Source organism: Callithrix jacchus, chromosome 9 (genome assembly GCF_049354715.1).
Source record: "Callithrix jacchus isolate 240 chromosome 9, calJac240_pri, whole genome shotgun sequence".
Taxonomy (NCBI): Eukaryota; Metazoa; Chordata; class Mammalia; order Primates; family Cebidae; genus Callithrix; species Callithrix jacchus.
In genome coordinates this window covers 124949488-124969248 of record NC_133510.1, presented here as the reverse complement: position 1 = coordinate 124969248, position 19761 = coordinate 124949488, and the positions used below count along the sequence as shown (strand labels likewise).

The following is a 19761-nucleotide window of genomic DNA, read 5'->3' as shown; positions in this document are numbered from 1 at the left end:
CATCTCCCTCACCTGCCTCCAGGATCAATCAGCTCTGAGAAGCAGCTGGGGGAGGGCGGAGGCTAAATCTCCAACAGATGTGGAGGATGAGTCACAAGTCTGAGTCACTCAGATTCAGCCCACCTGCCTTGTCCCCTCCCCCACAAGCTGGTCCCAGCTCCTGTAGTCATTTTATTAGGTTGGTGCAAAAATGACTGTGAAACACAAAAACTTTTGCACCAAGCTAAATAGAAGATAACATATCTGTTTGCATCTATTTGGGCCCAGAGGCCCCATTCCAGACAGACAGACTCCTCATGCCCATTCAAACCCCTGCCCCAGGCCAGCAAGGGGAGACAGGCCTGGAGGAATGGTTCCGTTGCAACCTCAGATTCCTTGAACCTATCTGCCATGAAAAGGACTTTAGTAAACAAAATTCTGGGCTGGGCGCGGTGGCTCATGCCTGTAATTCTAGCACTTTGGAAGGCTGAGGTGGCGGATCACCTGAGGTCAGGACTTTGAATCAGCCTGGCCAAGATGGTGAAACCCGTCTTTACTAAAGCTACAAAAATTAGCCAGGTGTGGTGGTGGGCATCTGTAATCCCAGCTACTCGGGGGGCTGAGGCAGGAGAATCACTCGAACCCAGGAGGGAGAGGCTGCAGTGAGCCAAGATCTCGCCACTGCACTCCAGCCTGGGCAAGAGAGCAAGACTCTGTCTCGGAAAAAAAAAGAAAAGGAAAAACACAGAGTGTGTTATCTTGGAGTCCTTCGTTCAGTGTCTGGCACTTAGGAAATGCTCAATAAATGTGTGATGAATGGCAGATGGGGTAGAGCAGACCCACACACGAAGCTTTGCATTGCAAGCTCAGAGACAAACATCCCCGCTCTTCATCAGAGCGCAACCTCCAGGATTTCCCAAGGGCTCCTGCAAACTGCGAGGCAGGGGAGACTGGCTTTGCACTCCATTTGTGCCCCTTTAGCGCCCTCTCTGTTTTGCTGGAGGGACCTCTGCTCACTGCTGCTCCCATCTCTCTGGTCACCCCACCATCCACAGCATGCCATACTAGAATAAAAAGCTGCCCAGAGTAGCTCTTGCTAAAGTGTAATGATTGCTAGAGGCATCACATGCCCCTGAGCCTCTTCTTTTTGAGAGAGGGTCTCACTTGCCTAGGCTGGAATGCAGTGGCCTCAACCTCCTGGGTTCATGTGATCCTCCCACCTCAGCCTCCTGAGTAGCAAGGCCCACAGGTGTGCACCACCATGCCTGGCTAATTTTTCAATTTTTAAATTAAGACAGGGTCTTGCCATGTTGCCCAGGCTGGTCTCAAACTCCTGGGCTCAAGTGATTCTCCTGCCTCAGCCTCTCAATTAGCTGGGACTACAGGCACACACCACCACCATGCCCAGCTATTTTTTGGGGGGGCGGGGGGTAGAGATGAGGTCTCACTATGTTGCCCATGCTGGTCTCGAACTCCTGGGCTCAAGTGATCCGCCCACCTCGGCTTCCCAAACTGCTGGGATTACAGGCGTGAGCCGCCATGCCCAGCCTGCACACCGACGACTCCCTGTTGCCCTCAGGAAGCCAGGCAGGCGGGGGCTCTTGTCCTTACCTCCAGGCTCTATGTTCAGGGTAAGCCGGCAGGGCAGGGACCTACCATAAGAAACTAGCAGGCAGGCTGGGCGCGGTGGCTCACGCCTGTAATCCCAGCACTTTGGGAGACTGAGGCCGGTGGATCACCTGAGGTCAGGAGTTCGAGACCGGTCTGACCAATATGGTGAAACCCTGTCTCTATAAAAATAAATAAATAAATAAAATATTAAGATTAAAAAAAAAAGAAACCAGCAGGCAAACAAGTGGGAAGGTGGCGTGTTAGGCAGTGGGGGCTGCAGCTCCTGGGCATCCTCCAGAAGGGAGGAAACAGGAGCTTGTTACATTTTGTTTCAGGAAATAACAAAAACCAGAATGGCACATTGGCTGGCACAGCGACTCACGCCTATAATCCCAGCAGTTTGGGAGGCCGAGGCAGGCGGATCACCTGAGGTCAGGAGTTCAAGACCAGTCTGACCGACATGGTGGAACCCTGTCTCTACTAAAAATATAAAAATTAGCCGGGTGTGGTGGTGGGCACCTGCAATCCCAGCTACTTGGGAGGCTGAGGCAGGAGAATCGCTTGAACTGGGAGGCAGAGGTTGCAGTGAGCCGAGATGGCGCCACTACACTCCAGCCTGGGCCACAGAACAAGACACCACCTCGAAAAAAAAAAAAAAAAGGAATGGCACAGAGATTCCAATGGCCATCCCCAAAAAGAATTAGACTTTTGGAAAATAGGTCCTCCAGGTGGCAAGTCATGGGTTTTAACTGGTCTCAAGACTCAGCGTAAAGGCAGGCAGGGCAAGAAGGAGACTGAGAGAAAACGGCTTCTGGCACTCAGAGCCCTTCAGAGATGGGGGCCAAGGGAACCCCCACATTTTGCTCAGACTCACTCAGCACCGCTGACACACCCCTTCCCCCATGGGACTCTGAAACAGTCCAAAGAGGAGACATGACTTGTCCGGGGCACAGGGCTGCTCCTCAAGGGCCCTGGGACTGGAGCGCAGGAGCCACGCTCTCGGCCTGGCCTCCGTCCTCCCAGCATCCACAGGTTTGGCCTAAGACCCTCTTCACCTGTCTGCTCTCCTCTCCATCTCCCCATGGAGGACCATCCACTCTTGTCACCAAAACCTGTCCATCCTCCTAGTGGCAGTCTCCCAATTTTCTTCTAGGGAACCATTCCTCACCCGACACAGCCTCTCCACTCCCAGTGACCGCTCTCAGGGTGGATGTGAGGCTCAAGCCTGGCCAATCACAGCACTGCATTCCCTGGCAACAGTGACTGGTTGGGGGATAGGTACCTGATCCATTCTCTGCCTGGACCTAGCCAGTGGGACCCAGTGGGAGTCTTGGAAGAGAGGAATGTGCCCTGTTTGGTGGGAATGCTAGAAATAGTGACGTGAGCCTAGAGCTGCTGGGTGCCTCACATACAGCCTGGGATAAAGACAACACAGAAGGCAGAAGTGAGAGATGGAGAGCCCCTGGATCAAGCCTTACCTGAAGACAGTCCAATGGGTCACTTCTTTTGATAAGAAAATATGTTTCTTATTGTGTTAAGCCTGAGTTAGGGCTGTTGTTGCTCATAAGCAAGAGACTGATCATAAGCAAGAGCTGCTGTATCAGGAGCAGCAGTTTCCCGCCTTCCCAGGTCTGAACAGTCACAAACCCCCAAGGAGAAGAGGAATGCAGCCTGAGGGTGTCAGCCCCCATCTAATGTCCCTCATGACATTTTCCTTTGACTCCCCTTGTGCTCTCCACAAAGCCAGGCCCCCAAGTACCTTGAGCCGTTGCTGATGAGAATGCTCTCCCGAATGGTCAGGGTGCAGTAATACCACACCAGCAGGAAGTTGAAGACTTCGTCGGTCACCCTGTGCAAGGAAACAGCCCAGCAGGGAGGGGTGCAGGTGTGAGAACCAGGCATGGCCATCCCACCCTCACCCCACAGAGCAGCAAACCAGGCAAAGGGCTACCCACGGCAGGCACTGTCTCTCTCTGGAAGCCCTTGTGACACCAAGGAGGCAGTGGGAGCTTGGTCTCTTATGTGCCTTCCCCCTGCCCCTGCAAATGCCGCTGCACCCCCTCATCTTTCTCCCTGAGTCCCACCTATGCTTCAAGCTCCAGCTGAGTCTCCCCCTCCTTCCCTGACCACTCAGCCTAGGGCAACCTGTCTTTTAAACTCTTCCTGTCGGATGTGAAATTTCTTGTGGGCTGTTAATGGAAGGACTTTAAGAATAGGAGACTTGGCCAGGCATGGTGGCTCCCACCTGCAATCCCAGCACTTTGGGAGGCCAAGACAGATGGATCACATGAGGTCAGGAGTTCAAGACCAGCCTGGCCAACATGGTGAAACCCTGTCTCTACTAAAAATACAAAAAATTAGCTGGGTGTGGTAGTGCCCGCCTGTAATCTCAGCTACTCAGGAGGCTGAGGCAGGAGAATCGCTTGAACCCGGGAGACTTCCCACCCCTTACCAGTGTCTCCTGGGATCACCTCCTGAATAAACTACTGGCACTAAAATGCTTGCCTTGGGGTCTCTTCCAGGCCAACCCACACTAAGACAGGACTACTTCCCATTTTACAGATCATACAGGTGGTTAGCACTGGAGTGAGGTCCAGACCCAAGCCCACTCAAGCCAAGCTTAACCCAATTACCTCTTTCCTAACCTGGTTCAAACCCGACCGAAGACAGTCCTAACCAGGCACAGCCTCTTGGCCTGAAGGCAGCAGAGGGAGGCTTCCAACTCTCCTGCTGCCTCACCAAACTTCCAAACACCCAAGCAGTGTTGGTGGAGTAGATGTCCTGGAGCCCATGAAAAAGGTGAGGAGGCAGGCACAGAGACACCCAGGGCTCCACTCAAGGTCACACGGCCCATGAGCGGCACAGCTCGACCCAGAACCCCAGAGGACTCTGGCCATGCCCAGCTGCAGGCTTGGTGGTACCAAGAAGGGCCTCTGGGTGGGGTGTCCAGCCAGGAAACCATCCCAAGGAGGGAAAGAGGAAGAAAAGAGAAGCCTGCTAGGTGGTCCCACTGGCTATGAGCCTTTTCCCGTGTGCCCAGTCTTAGCACAAAACAACAGTGATGCCAGCCAGTCCTAATACTTAAACAGGCACCAGTCTAACCATCCTCCAAGCTGCCCTTCCAAGTAGCTCCTGTCGCCCTCACTGTATCTGTCAAGAAACTGAGGCTGAGAGAGGTTAGTCATTTGCCCAAGCAGCAGGGCCGGCTTCCTGGGAGCACGGGCACAGAAATGAGCAGCCCATCCAATCCCCCTCTCTGCTCCATTTTTAGCCTATGGAAGGTATACTGGGTTGAATAGCATCCTCCCAAAATTCATGTCCAAGGGGCCTCAGAATGCGACCTTGTTTGGAAGCAGGGTCTTTGTAGATGGAATTAGTTAAAATGAGGTCATACTGTGGTAGGGTGGGTTCTAAATCCAGTGTCTAGAGTCCTTATAGACCAGGCGCAGTGGCTCACGCCTGTAATCCCACCACTTTGGGAGACCAAGGCTGGTGGATTACGAGGTCAGGAGTTCGAGACCAGCCTGGCCAAGATGGTGAAAATACTGTCTCTACTAAAAATACAAAAATTAGCTGAGTGTGGTGGCACACGCCTGTAATCCCAGCTACTCAGGAGGCTGAGGCAGGAGAATTGCTTGAACCCAGGAGGCAGAGGCTGCAGTGAGCTGAGATCGCACCACTGCACTCCAGCCTGCAACAGAGAGAAACTCTGTCTCAAAAAAAAACAAAAGAAGGTTATGTGGAGACACAGGGAAGGAGGCCGTGTGGAGAGAGTGGAACAGCTTCAAGCCGAGCAATACTAGGGCTCGCGTGCAATTCCCAGAAGCTGAAGGGGCAAGGAAGGGTCCCCCTCCCCCAACCCTGCAGAGCAGCATAGCCCTGCCACGGCCTGAACGCAGGCTTCCAGACTGTGGGAACATGTATGTGTTGTTTTAAGCCTTAGGGTTAGGGTGTGTGTCGTTCTGGCCCTAGGAGACGAGCACAGAAGCTAGTGGGAGAAAAGGAGACACCCAGGCCTTGGGGAACCCTGGGCCTCAGGACAGCACGGGTTTGCCCTGGAAAGGCCCTGGAGGTCCCTGCGCAAGTGACTCTGGCTGCACATTGGCAACTGTTACCCCTTTGAGGGGGGCACGTGAGAAGTATTACAGATGTGTGCAGCCTTAGCCCTGGGAGAAACAGGCCAGGCCCTGGGCAGTAGGCGAGCACGGGCCCAGGGCCTAAAAGAGCCTTTGTTTGGGCATTCAAGTGGCCAGAGCAGCAGCCGGACACCCAGCCATGTGCCTGCCAGGCAATAAACACTTGGCATGTGGGCCAAATCCCTAAGCCGTACTTGGCTGCTTCCCTGGGGACAGAGGACCCAGGGCCAGAGAAAAGCACAAAACACTCCAGGCAGGGCAGCAGTGGCCCACAGCCTCACGGCATGGCCATGCCCACCTCCGACAGCACCAGCAGCCAGGGAGCCCTCAGCAGCGCCTCCGCATGCCCGTCCAGGCCGAGATTCCACACACGGTGCCAGCTCCCTGAACTGTCACAGCCCTGTGAGGTAGGGACTGCCGTCACCCTCATTTTACAGATGGAGAGACTGAGGCTCCCAAAGGGAACCTGCCCACAGTAACAGCCAGTTAGTCTCAAAGCCAGAATTTAAACCCAGGAAGGTTGGACTGTCTCTCCCCTCCCCTCCCCTCGCTCCCCTGCATCTCCTCCCTTCTCCTCTCCTTTCCTTTTCTTTTCCTTCCTCCCCTCCCCTTCTCTTCCTCTTTCTTTTCTTTCTTTTTTGTAATTGATACAATTCACATACCATAAAATTTGCTCTTTAAAAGCATAAAATTTAGTGATTTTTAGTAAATTCAGAGTTGTGCAATCGTAACCATTCCTAATTCCAGAACATTCTTTTTTTTTTTTTTTTGAGACAGGGTCTCTCTCTCTCTCTCTGTCGTCTAGTTGTCTAGGCTGGAGTGCAGTGGCACAATCTCGGCTCACTACAAGCTCTGCCTCCCAGGTTCAAGTGATTCTCCTGCCTCAGCCTCCCGAGTAGCTGGGACTACAGGCATCCACCACCACATAAAGCTAATGTTTATATTTTCAGTAGAGACGGGTTTGATCATGTTGGCTAGGCTGGGAGAACATTTTTATTACTCCAGAAAGAAACCTGGTACCCAGTAGCAGTGACTCCCTCATTCCTGCCTCCTGTAGCCCCTGGCCACCACTCACCGACTCCCCTCCCTGTCTCTATGGGTTTGCCTGTTCTGGGCAGTTCACAGCACTGGAATCCTGGTGTGTGTCTTTTGTGACTAGTTCTTTCATCAGCACTGTGTTTTCAAGGCTCATCAGTGCTGCAGCCTGGGTTAGTGACAGTGCTGCATTTCTCTCTTTGGTTCAGACCTGGTCTCTGTCTGTCCCCAGTGCTAAAGTGCACTAGTGTGATTGTGGCTCACTGCAGCCTCGAACTCCTGGGCTCAAGCAATCCTCCCACCTCAGCTTCCCAAAGTGCTGAGATTACAGGCGTGAGCCACTGTGCCCAGCTAAAGAATTTTATTTTTCATCTTTGTAGAGCTGGGGGTCTTGCTGTGTTGCCTAGGCCAAGCTCAAACTCCTGACCTAGAGTAGTCCTCCTGCCTCCCAAAGCACTGGGATCACAGGTGTGAACTACCACGCCCAACTTTTCACTTCTCTTTCTGGCTGAATGATACGCCACTGTACTGACAGACAGCAATTAATTACTTTTTTTTTTGAGAAAGAGTCTCACTCTGACACCAGGCTGGAGTGCAGTGGCATGATCTTGGCTCACTACAACCTCTGACTCCCTGGTTCAAGCAATTCTCCTGCCTCAGCCTCCCAAGTAGCTGGGAATACAGGCATGCACCACCACACCCAGCTACTATCTATACTTTTAGTAAGGATAGGGTTTCATCATGTTGGCCAGGATGGTCTCGAGCTCCTGATCTCATGATCCGCCCGCCCTCCTCAGCCTCCCCAAGTGCTGGGATTACAGGCGTGGGCCACCACGCCCGGCCAATGAACTCCTTCCTAACTAGCACAATACAAGGCCTTTCCAGGAGAAGTTTAACAGACACTTGGTAGATGGAAGTGGGGTGGACAGGACTGGCACTTCCCAGGACAAATGGCCCTTCCCTCCCCTATACCTCACCATGCCAGACAACACAGTAGCAGAAGCAGCCTGGGTCCCCCTGGATCCCTCTCTCCCCGTCCCCACCCGACGTCTGCATGCCCGGGCCCAGGCGCACGTCACCACACCCACTACCTGTAGTGAAGGACGAATCGACAAGCCACGGCACCCAGGAGCAGGATGATGGTCAGGTAGAGCTTGAACTTCTCATACTCATCCTTGTAGGCAAACCTGCCATGACAGACACCCCAGCAGAGGGCTCCTTACCATGACTATTCCACCACCTGGGCAGAGCCCTTGACCTGCGGCCCCATCAGACCCTTGAACCTTTGACCTGCGGACATAGCCATGGCCCATAAGGGCCTTACCATCCCACTAAAGGAGAGACCTGGCCTTGACGGATTGGTGGTGACCGATGAGCGGACAGGGCTAAGTATGCAGAAGGCTCCGTGTCCCTGGACTCTGGTCTGGGGCTCTAGGCCCATGTTGGAGACAGGCAGGAAGCAGAGACAGGGTCTCTTCCCTCAACCAACTGCTGCTGCTGAAAGGCCAGGGTTTGAGGCTGCCTGGAAATGGGGTAGATTCAGGGTGGACAGGACTGCCCATCTCCCAGGAGAAGTGTGTGTGTGACTGGGTGTGGAACAGAACAGGGCCATTTCTTGTGGGAATTAGGGAGTCCTGTCCACTCAACATACTGACTCTGAGACAGGAAGGAAGGAAGGAACCCTCTCCCAGGTGCTCTACCTACAGAGGAGGAGAGCGTCAAACACTCCAGAAGCCAGAGTCCCACCTGTGAACAGGTTTTTATTTATGCAACAATTCTAGCAGGGATGCATCTTCCCTGAAGCAGAATGCTGGAGGCCTCTGAGCTAAGTGGGGGGTGTGGGGAGTGGAATGGAGTCTGGGGTATGGGGTCTGGGATGTGGGGTGGGGTGTGGGCAATGGGGGGTAGGGTGTGGATGTGAGATGCAGGATGGTATCTGGGGTGTGGGGTGGGGTCTGGGGCATGGGGTGTGGGTTTGGGGTGTGGGGTGGTATGGGTTTGGAGTGTGGGTGTGGGTATAGGTTGTGGGGTATGGGGTGGGGTGGGGGGATAGGGCAGGGTATGGGATGGGGTGTGAGCTGTGGGTATGGGGTATGGGTGGGGTATAGGGTGTGGGGTTCAGGGTGTGAGTTTGGGGTGTGGGATGGGGTATGGGGTGGGGAACACTTACTTGGCCTGGTTGCTGAGGAGGGTCACATTCACATTGCCGAGGACCAGGTTCAAGTAGAGCCTGGAAGGAAACACCTGTGAGAGGCATGATCCTTAGCAGGTGAGTGCGAACCAACAACTTTCAAACTCGACACACTTAACCAGCACATCCCAAACACTGATGTTAGAAGACAGGGGCCTAAGCTCAGTGGGAAAATATGCCCCACATCGAGTGGGAATAATGATTAACTAGAGGACATTACATCTGTGACACATGACAGTGTGAGTTGATTTCCCATTCCTTGCTGCCTTAGAGACTGTATTTCCCAGCCTGCCTTGCAGCCAGATGTGAGCATGTGACAAAGCATAGCCAATGAGGTAGAGGCCTGGGTACAACCTCTAGGTCAATTTTTAAACAATTTTCTTTATTTTTCCATTATTATCATTATTGTTATTATTTTTAGAGACAGAGTGTCACTCTGTTACCTGGGCTAGAGTGCAATGGCAAGATCATAGCTCACTGCAGTTTTTTGTTTGTTTTTTGAGACAGAGTCTTGCTCTGTCGCCCAGGATGGAGTGCAGCTGCATGATCTCAGCTCACAGCAACCTCTGCCTCCTGGATGCAAGTGATTCTCCTGCCTTAGCCTCCCCTGTAGCTGGGATTACAGGTACCTGCCACTGTGCCCAGATAATTTTTGTATTTTTAGTAGAGATGGGGTTTCACCATGTTGGCCAGGCTGGTCTCGAACTCCTGACCTCAAGTGGTCTGCCTGCCTTGGTCTCCCAAAGTGCTGGGATTACAGGCGTGAGCCACTGTGCCCAGCCTCACTGCAGTTGAATTCCTAGGCTCAAGCAATCCTCCCGCCTCAGTCACCAAAGTAGCTAGGATTACAGGTACACACCACCATACCAATTTTGTTAAAAGTTTTGTATGGTACACACCACCATGCCAATTTTGTTAAAGTTTTGTATGGATGGGGTCTCACTATGTTGCCCAGGCTGATCTTGAATTTCTGGGCCCAAGTGATCCTCCCACCTCAGCCTCCTGAAGTGCTGGGATGACAGGCACAAGCCACTGTACCCAGCCTTGAGTTGCATTTTCTATCATTTGCAATCCAAAGATTCCCTACTGAGGTAAGACGCACAGATGACTAGGGAGAGAGGGGCAGGAAGGTGGACTCGCAAGACACCGTAAGTGGGTCCTGAACGCTGGGCTGCTGTTCAATCTGCAGAAAATGATCATCACTTAACCAGCGGAGTCTTTACCCAAACACAGTAAAACAGGAGAAGCTGGGAGCAATGGGTTAAAACGTAACAGGGCTAGCCAGCGCCCACCTGCCAGCTGTGGGCCTGAAAGAAAGCCCCTCCTCCTGGTGGGTGGCTCTGACTCAGTGCTTGACTGATCCAGAAAACAGGGTCACCGTGAACTGATGAGATGTGCTCAGCTGCCTATGTCAGGTCACGATGATATGAGGCTGTAAGGAGCTCTCTCCAGAACAAGGTGGCAATGACATCACTTGAGGAGGGAACAGGGACTTCTCGGAAGGGGGAAGATGGAAAGAACGTGGGCTTTGGAGTCAGAAGGTCTGGTGTTCACATCCTGGCATGGCCAAACATTCCCTGATGTCTCTGAATCTTGTAAAAATGGGGATCCCTGCCGGGCGTGGTGGCTCACGCCTGCAATCCCATCACTTTGGGAGATTGAGGCAGGCAGATCACATGGTCAGGAGTTTAAGACCAGCCTGGCCAATATGGTGAAACCCCGTCTCTAATAAAAATACAAAACTTAGCTGGGCATGGTGGTGGGCGCCTGTAATCCCAGCTACTCAGGAGGCTGAGGCAGGAGAACTGCATGAACCTGGGAGGTGGAGGTTGCTGTGAGCCGAGATGGTGCCACTGCACTTCAGCCTGGGTGACAGAGCGAGACTCCATCTCAAACAAAAAAAAAATGGGGATCCCTTAGTCTGATGCACAGGCTGTTGAGGATAAATCCAGTGGCATTACGGGAGTTTCTAGCACAGCACTGAGCGGCAGGAGGCTCTCAATGCGTGTCTGTTCTCTTGGGAGAGAAAACCTTCCCTCTTGACCCCAGGCGGGACCAGGCATGCGGCAGGTGCTGGCTCCTTGCAACAGCCCTCCCAGGAATGCTGCTGTCACACGCTGTGGCTGGGGTCCCCTCCTGGACTTGTAGGGGAATACATATTGAAGGCTTCTTCTCTCTCCTGCCCTTCGTCCCTCCTTCCCCTTCAATCTGAGTGTTAGCAGGAAGGCGAGAGTTATATGGAGCAGCTGGGCTAGAACTGGGCACAGACTGCAGCAGGACTCGGAGGCTGCCAGCTCCTACCCGTTCTTCTTGGGCAGGTAGGCCTCCATGTTGAAGAAGACGTTCTGCCGCTCCTTGATGTTTGCGGCCATCTGCTGAACAAGCTCCGCCTCCTCCCGACTGGCATGGCGTTTGTACCTGTGGTCAGAGATGCAGACACAGGGGAAGGGGCATCACTCAAGAGGAGGAGGGCTATGGGGTCCCCAGGTCCCAGCCCCCAAGCTTCTACCCAAGTGCCTCTTGTGAACGCAGTTCTCTATGCTGACTCTCAGGGCTGGGGGTGATGCTGCCTCCCAGGTAGTCTCATGACCTTCGGAAAGTCCTTAAACCTCTCTGCTTCATTTTCCATACCTGAAAACCCGGGATAACCTCAAGCCTACCTCACAGACAACAGCCTGGTGAGGATTAAATAAGCACAGCATAGAGCATCTAGAATAATACTTGATAGTATGAGCTCAAGAGATCATTACTGACAGTACTATCTTTCTTCTACTGCTCTAAAGAAATAACAAAGGCCGCGTGCGGTGGTTCATGCCTGTAATCCCAGCACTCTGAGAGGCTGAGGTAGATGGATCACAAGGTCAGGAGATCGAGACCATCCTGGCCAACATGGTGAAACCCTGTCTCTACTAAAATTAGCTTGGTGTGGGGTGGCACACCTATACTCCCAGCTATTCAGGAGGCTGAGGCAGGAGTATCACTTGAACCTGGGAGGTGGAGGTTGCAGTGAACCAAAATTGTGCCACTGCACTCCAGCATGGCGACAAAGCGAGACTTCGTCTCAAAAAAATGATAAAAAGAACTAGAAAAGAAATAATTAGCAAGCATGGTGTTACAGTTCCTGCACACACCGCCTATGATTCCAGCACTTTGGGAGGCCAGGGCAGGAGGATCACTTGAGGCCAGAAGTTTGAGACCAGCCTGACCAACACAGCAAGATCCCGTCTCAACAAAAAATTATTTAAAGAAAACAACCAGGCCGGGTGCAGTGGCTCACACCTGTATCCCCAGCACTTTGGGAGGCCAAGGCGGGTGGATCACTTGAGGTCAGGAGTTCGAGATCAACCTGACCAACATGGAGAAACCCCGTATCTACTAGAAATACAAAATTAGCCAAGCGTGGTGACACATGCCTGTAATCCCAGCTACTAGGGAGGTTGAGGCAGGAGAATCACTTGAACCAAGGAGGCGGAGCTTGCAGTGAGCCGAGATCACACCATTGCACGCCAGCCTGGGCAACAAGAGTGAAACTCTGTCTCACAAAAAAAACGAAGAAGAAAGGAAAACAACCAGGGGCCAGATGTGGTGGCTCACACCTGTAATCCCAGGACAAGGTGGTTGGATCACCTGATGTCAGGAGTTTGAGACCAGCCTGGCCAACATGGTAAAACCCCATCTATACTAAAAATAGAAAAATTAGCTGGGTATGGAGGCGGGCCCCTGAAATCCCAGCTACTTAGGAGGCTGAGGCAGGAGAATCACTTGAATCTCGGAGGCGGAGATTGCAGTGGCAGCGGTGACTGCGCCACTGCACTCCAGCCTCAGTGAGAGAGTGAAACTCTGTCTCAAGCAGGTGTGGTGGTAAATGCTTGTAGTCCTAGGACTCATGAGACTGAGGTGGGAGGATGGCTTGAGCCCAGGAGATCAAGACTGTGGTAAGCCATGATTGTGCCACTGCACTCCAGCCTGGGTGACAGAGCAAGACCCTATCTCAAAAAAAATAAGGTCGGGCATGGTGGCTCACTCCTGTAATCCCAGCACCTTGCGAGGCTGAGGTGGGAGGATTGCTTGAGGTCAGGAGTTTTAGACCAGCCTGGCCAACATGGTAAAACCTCATCTCTACTAAAAGTACAGAAATTAGCCAGGCGTGGTGGTGCGCACCTACAATCCTAGCTACTTGGGAGGCTGAGGCAGGAGAATCGCTTGAATCCAGGAGGCAGAGGCTTCAGCAAGCCGAGACTGCACCACTACATTCCACACTCCACCTTGGGTGACAAAGTGAGACTCTGTCTCAAAAACAGATAAATAAATAAATAGAAATAATTTTTAAAAATAAAAAATAAAGGAATAACCTACAGATTACCAAGAAGACAAACAGAAAGGCCCCTGAAACCATAAGCAGTTGACCAATCAAGGTCTGACTGTTTTTCTTTGGTAACATGGAACTCTCAAAACTAGAAAACAAATCAACAGACACATCTCGGAATGGCAGGAGTCCTTGGTCTAAGACCCTAACTCACAAACCTTCTAAACCAGCACTTCTCAACTGGGGACAGCCAGCAACGCCTGGAGGACATCTTGGTGGTCACACTCGGGTGGGAGTGCTACTGGCATCGGTGGGCAGAGGCCAAGGATGCTACTCAGTATCCCGCAGTCCACAGCCCCCCACAAATACTCATCAGACTCATCAATAGTGCTTGGGTTAGCATATGCCCATCTATGAAGCAATCACTGAGAATCTGAAAAACTCTAGACTGAAAAAAGACTCAGGACTCTGAGTCCTGCCATTTGCAAGACATGTTTTTCCAAGCCACATCTGGCGACGTGTTTGTGTGGGGCCATCCACACTCTCCACCCCTCAGTTGTGGGCCTCCATTTCCAGAATGGCCAGTCACACTGAGAGCTATAATCATGACCTCCCCCAAAATTGTCCACAAGGAAAGAGTTAACCAGGAGTCCCAGATTCTAAAATGGAGGCCCAGCTAAGCAACCTGGGACAAGTCACTCAGAGCCTCAGTTTCCCTGGCTGACAAGGGGGGGGTCACAGGATACACTGGGCCCCTTCATATACCAGGCAGGAGCGGCCTTCCAGACCTAGGGACCACTGTTGGGAAATGGACATGATCCAGGCCTTGGGAATCGAACTAAGCTATAAGCTCCAGCACATCTCCACCACCGGGCAACTTAGTGCCCGCTATACCAGAGACCCCGATGGGGAGGGCACCCCACACCCACGAAAGGACACTGCCTGTTTACTTGTCCAGCAGGTAACCTTCCTATAACAGCACCCAACTTTCACCTGGGAAACTAATCATCTTCTCCCACTGCCCATGAGGCTGTCCCTCCACCTCCCAGGGCCACAGATTGAGCACACATGATGCTGCCCAAGCAGTGTCTCAGTGACTACTTCACAAATGGACACTGAACCAACCCCAGCCAATGAGGACTGGATGCAGAATGTCTGCTGAAGCACTGGGAAAGAGAAACTCTCGGCCAGGCACAGTGGCTCATGTCTGTAATCCCAGCTACTCAGAAGGCTGAGGCAGGACAGTCACTTGAACCCAGGAGACAGAGGTTGCAGTGAGCCAAAATCATTCCACTGCACTCCAGCCTGGGCAACAGAATCGAGAGACTCCATTTCAAAAAAAAAAAAAGAGAGAGAGAAACTCTCCTTCAGCCGGGGTGGCACAGCTGGCAGAAAGCAAGGCTGGAAAATATAAGCCTGGCACTGCTGGTGGAGGGACAGTCACCCTGAGAGTGACACCAATCCAGAGGAAGGCAGAATTCAGAGGAAAAAAAAACAGATTCCTAAAAATAGCCTTTGGCCCCTGGATCCAGTGATGCCGGAAGCAGATTTCGGTCCTGTCTTTTTCCACTAAGATTTCCTTTCCTGCTTCAGACTGTTTTGAGTTGGGCTTCTGTCCCTCAGAACCAGGGCGGCCCCCGGGCTGCAGCCGCGCCTACCTCTGGAGTGTGTGCTTCAAGTCCTGGAGGTGCTTCTTCTGCTTACTGATGGAACTGCTACACAACGTCTGCAGCGCAGCCAGCTCCTCCAGCTTCTGCTTGTAGATCCTGTGTGTTTCCTGAAGGACAGGGGACCCGGGGAAGGGTGTGTGGGAGAATGTGAGCAGGTCATTTTCTTTTTCTTTTTTCTTTTGAGAAAGAGTCTTGCTCTGTTGCCCAGGCTGGAGTGCAGTGGCACAATCTCAGCTCACTGAAACCTCCACCTCCTGGGTTTAGGTGATTCTCCCGCCTCAGCTTCCCAAGTAGTTGGAACTACCGGTGTGCACCATCATGCCTGGCTAATTTTTGTATTTCTAGTGGAGACAGGGTTTCACCATATTGGCCACCACGGTTTCGAACTCCTGACCTCAAGCATTTCACCCACCTCAGTCTCCCAAAGTGCTAGGATTACAGGCATGAGCCACATGCCTGCCCAGGTTATTTACATGCTTTGATTGTGGTCATAGAACCAGCTGCAGAGATCACAGTCTAGCGGTGAAAATGATACCATGAAGGATGTAGCTTAGAAAACTGGGACTGGAACTGGGGAAGGCAGCATGGCACAGTACTTGTGTGCTAAGTAATTGCTTCTTTTTCCTACTCAGGTGCCATTTCTTCTGATGGTAATAGCAACCAAACAAAAATGCCTTCAAGGGCCACCTCTGGTCCTTGAGAAAAGCTGAAGGTTCTCATGCTGAGGGTGGTCATGTGATCCAGGCCTAGCCAATCACAATCCTCTAATCCTCTGGCAACTGACTGGTTCAGAGGTGAACACATGACACACTCTGGGCCAATGAGAGCCAGCCCTGGGACTTTGGCTAAAATCATTGATTTAGGGGTGTGCTTTTTCTCCTGGGTTTGTTAATCTGGTAGAAGGTATACCTGAGGCTCTGAGTGGGGACGGTCTGCCTAAGAATAAAGCCAAACAGGAAAACAGAATTGGCAGATGAGGGTAAGGCACAGTGGCTCATGCCTGTAATACCGGCACTTTGGGAGGCCAAAGAGGGTGGATCACTTGAGCTCAGGAGTGCAAGACAAGCTGGGCCAACATAGTGAAGCCCTGTCTCTACTAAATATACAAAAATTAGCCGGGTGTGATGACGCATGCCAGTAGTCCCAGCTACTCAGGAGGCTGAGGCAGAAGAACTGCTTGAACTCAGGAGGTAGAGGCTGGAGTGAGCCCCGATCATGCCATTGCACTCCAGCACTCCAGCCTGGGTGACAGAACAAGACTCTGTCTTTAAAAAAAAAAAAAAAAATTGAGAGATGATAAGAGACAGAATTCTCTCACAGCAACATTTTAGCTGTTGGGTCTAGCCCAGGCTGAATGTCATGCTATCCAACATTCAAGGATATATAAATTAATAAATCACTTTTCACGTAGTGTTCACTTTGAGTTGAGTTTCTGATCCTGGCAATGAAGAGAGTTGCTGCTAAGTCAACTAAGAAAAGCACACACCCTTCCCTTAAAGCTGCCCTCTGCCCTCCAGAAGCAGTCATGCCAATGAACTCAAATAGCTCATTCTTGAAATAACCATTTGGGGCCACAAGGCTAGGAAAAATATAGAAGACTTCGCCCCAGTGCTGGGGGAACAGAACATAGGAACTTCTTGACTTTGCCACCATCACACGCCTCCCAATAAGTAACACTACAGGTAGGGAAACAACCCCTTATCTCTGGAGTTCTAAGACAAACACCAAAAATTTAGGGAAACCAATATGTGAGATGAAGACCATGACATTAAAAACAGTAAGCTGGTCAGGCGCAGTGGGTCACACCTGTAATTCCAGCACTTTGGGAGACCGAGGCAGGTAGAACACCCGAGGTCAGGAGTTAGAGACCAGCCTGGCCAACATGGCAAAACTCCATCTCTAATAAAAACGTAAAAATTACAGCTGGGTGCGGTGACTCATGCCTGTAATCCCAGCACTTTGGGAGGACAAGGCGGATGGATCACGAGGTCAGGAGTTCGAGACCAGCCTGGCCAACATAGTGAAACCCCGTTTCTACTAACAATACAAAAATTAGCCGGGTGTGGTGGTGCATGCCTATAGTCCCATCTACCTGGGAGGCTGAGGCAGGAGAATCGCTCGAACCTGGGAGGCAAAGGTTGCAGTGAGCTGAGACCATGCCATTGCACTCCAGCCTGGGTGAGAGTGAGACTCCTCCACAAAAACAAAAACAAAAAAACAAAAATGTGAAAATTACCCGGGTGTGGGGGCAGGCGTCTGCAATCCCAGATACTCAGAAGGCTGAGGAGGAGAATCACTTGAACTCGGGGGCAGAGGTTGCGGTGAGCTGAGACCACATTACTTCACTCTAGCCTGGGCAAAAGAGCAAAACTCTGCCTCAAAAAAATAATATTAATTAAATAATAATAATTAATAAATAATATTAATTAATTTAAAAAATTAAGGCCGGGCACAGTGGCTCACGCCTATAATCTCAGCACTTTGGGAGGCCGAGGTCGGTGGATCATGAGGTCAGCGGATCATGAGGTCAGGAGATCGAACTATCCTGGCTAACAAGGTGAAACCCCATCTCTACTAAAAATACAAAAAATTAGCCAGGTGTGATGGCATGTGTCTGTAGTTCCAACTACACGGGAGGCTGAGGCAGGAGAATTGCTTGAACCTGAGAGGCGGAGGTTGCAGCGAGCCAAGATTGTGCCACTGCATTCCAGCCTGAGATGGGTAGCCCTCGTCTCAAAAAAACATTAAAAACCATAAGCCAGTGCTCACTTTGGCAGCAAGTGTACTAAAAAGCTGGGATGATACAGACAAGGTGAACATGGCGGAGAAATTAAAAACACTGAAAACAAAGCAACGATAAGTCAACAAACATGTTTAAAGTAACTCTTTTTTAACAGGCGGAGAGATGGATTTAGCAGAGGGAGAGCAAAAGGAGATGCTCCAACAGTGAGCAGAGGCTAAAGTCCCCTGCCTGCCAAGCAAGGCACCTAGGTATGGAAGTTAAGTCAGAAAACAAGGAAGAGGCAAAGGCTAAGAAATGACTAAGATGACAATAAAAATGACAAGTGACTAGATGACAATTAGAAGCGACATCCAAGAATGCTGAGTCACCTCGGCCCACCCACTAGGAAGATGAAAGGATGTCTCCCTCTCTCCTTCCTGGGCCCCCCAGGAAGGAAAATCAATGCTTTTATTTTACTTAATATTTTTATTTTAAAATAATTTCAAGATGGGTGTGGTGGCTCACGCCTATAATCTCAGCTACTCAGGAGGCTGAGACAGAAGAATCGCTTGAACCCAGGAGGCGGAGGTTGCAGTGAGCTGAGATTGCACCACTGCACTCCATCCAGCCTGGGTAACACAGTGAAACTCTGTCTCAAAAAATAAATAAATGAATAATAATTTCAAGCTTGCAAAATTACAAAAACAATACAAAGAACTCGCCTCTACTCTTCACTCAGTTTCACCAGCTGTTCTGTCATGCTGCATTTGCTTTACCCCCGTGTCTGCGTGCTCGCATGTGCACACGTGTGTGTGCCTGGCTGTGTGTTCTTTTTCTTTATCAGGCAGGCATTTGTAAACCACAGCCGTAGGCCAAGTCTGGCCACCTAACTTTGTATGCTCAGTAAGACAGAAATGGGTTTGCAGAATTGAAAAAAAAATCACGAGAATCTTTTGAAGTGTGTGAAAATCATATGAAATTGGCCTTGCAGTATCCATAAATAAAGTTTTATTGGAACACAGCCACGCCCACCCATTTATGTATTTTGCCTGTGGCTGCCTTGGAACTCTAACAGCACCACCCGTAGTTGTGACTGAGACCATATGGCCCATAAAGCCCAACAATTTCACTATTTGGCCTTTTACCAGAAAGGTTTGCCCACTCCTGTGCTAAACCATTCGGGAGTTAGTTGTAGGCAACACACCTCTTTTCTCCTAAATAGTGCAGTGTGTATCTTGTAAGAACAGCAGTATTCTCTCAAATATCCACAGTACAATTATCAAATGCAACGGACCCTCAAACAACAAGTTTCAACTGCATGTCTGCTTATACACGATTTTCTTCCACCTCTGCCACACAAGCAAGACCAAGCCCACCTCTTCCTCTTCCTCCCTCTCCTCCTCCTCCACGTGAAGACACGAAGGACGAACACCTTTACAATGGTCCACTTCCACTTAAGAAGAGTAAAGATATTTTCTCTTCCTTATGATTTTCTTTTCTCTAGCTTTATTATAAGAATACAATGTATAATGCATATATAAAATGTGTGCTAATCAACTGTCTCTGTTACCAGTGAGACTTCTGATCAACATTAGGCTGACAGACGTTTTGGGGAGTTAAAAGTTTCTAGCCAGGCTGGGCAGTTGACACCTGTAATCCCAGCACTTTGGGAGGCTGTGGTGGAGGCCAGGAGTTTGAGACCAGCCTGGCCAACATGGTGAAACTCCATCTTTACTAAAAATACAAAAATTAGCTGGGTGTGTAGTCCTAACTACTTGGGAGGATGAGCTGGGAGGACTGCTTGAGCCCAGGAGGTGGAGGTTGTAGTGAGCCGAGACTGAGCCACTGCACTCCAGCCTGGCAACAGAGCAAGACTCTGTCCCCTGCCTCAAATAAAAGTTATACACTTGGCTTTTCGACTGCATTGGTACCCCCAACCCCACCTTGTTCAAGGGTCAACCATTTTGAAAATGTAACCTTTATATAATACAATGCTATGGCCTCGTATACCAACCAAATTCAAAATTTGCTGTCTCTTTTATGGCAATTTTCCTCCAGATCCTGGATCTAATTCAGTCTCATGTCTTCTGGTACTGTACATGTCTCTTTAC

At 50.9% G+C, this 19761-nt stretch overlaps 1 protein-coding gene across 2 annotated transcripts in view; it reads right to left on the bottom strand.

Moving 5' to 3' along the window:
- TMEM120B (transmembrane protein 120B) overlaps positions 1-19761 on the bottom strand; it is a 56500-nt gene that overhangs the window by 12156 nt on the left and 24583 nt on the right. Inside the window, exons 2-6 of one of the 2 annotated variants that reach the window (XM_035257884.3) lie at positions 14917-15035; positions 11254-11370; positions 8932-8991; positions 7853-7948; positions 3350-3439 (exon numbers count right to left, since the gene is read on the bottom strand). In XM_035257884.3, the coding sequence (XP_035113775.1) occupies positions 3350-3439; positions 7853-7948; positions 8932-8991; positions 11254-11370; positions 14917-15035 (482 nt within the window). The remainder of the gene's footprint in view (positions 1-3349; positions 3440-7852; positions 7949-8931; positions 8992-11253; positions 11371-14916; positions 15036-19761) is intronic. The other variant, XM_035257883.3, reaches the window with a different exon arrangement.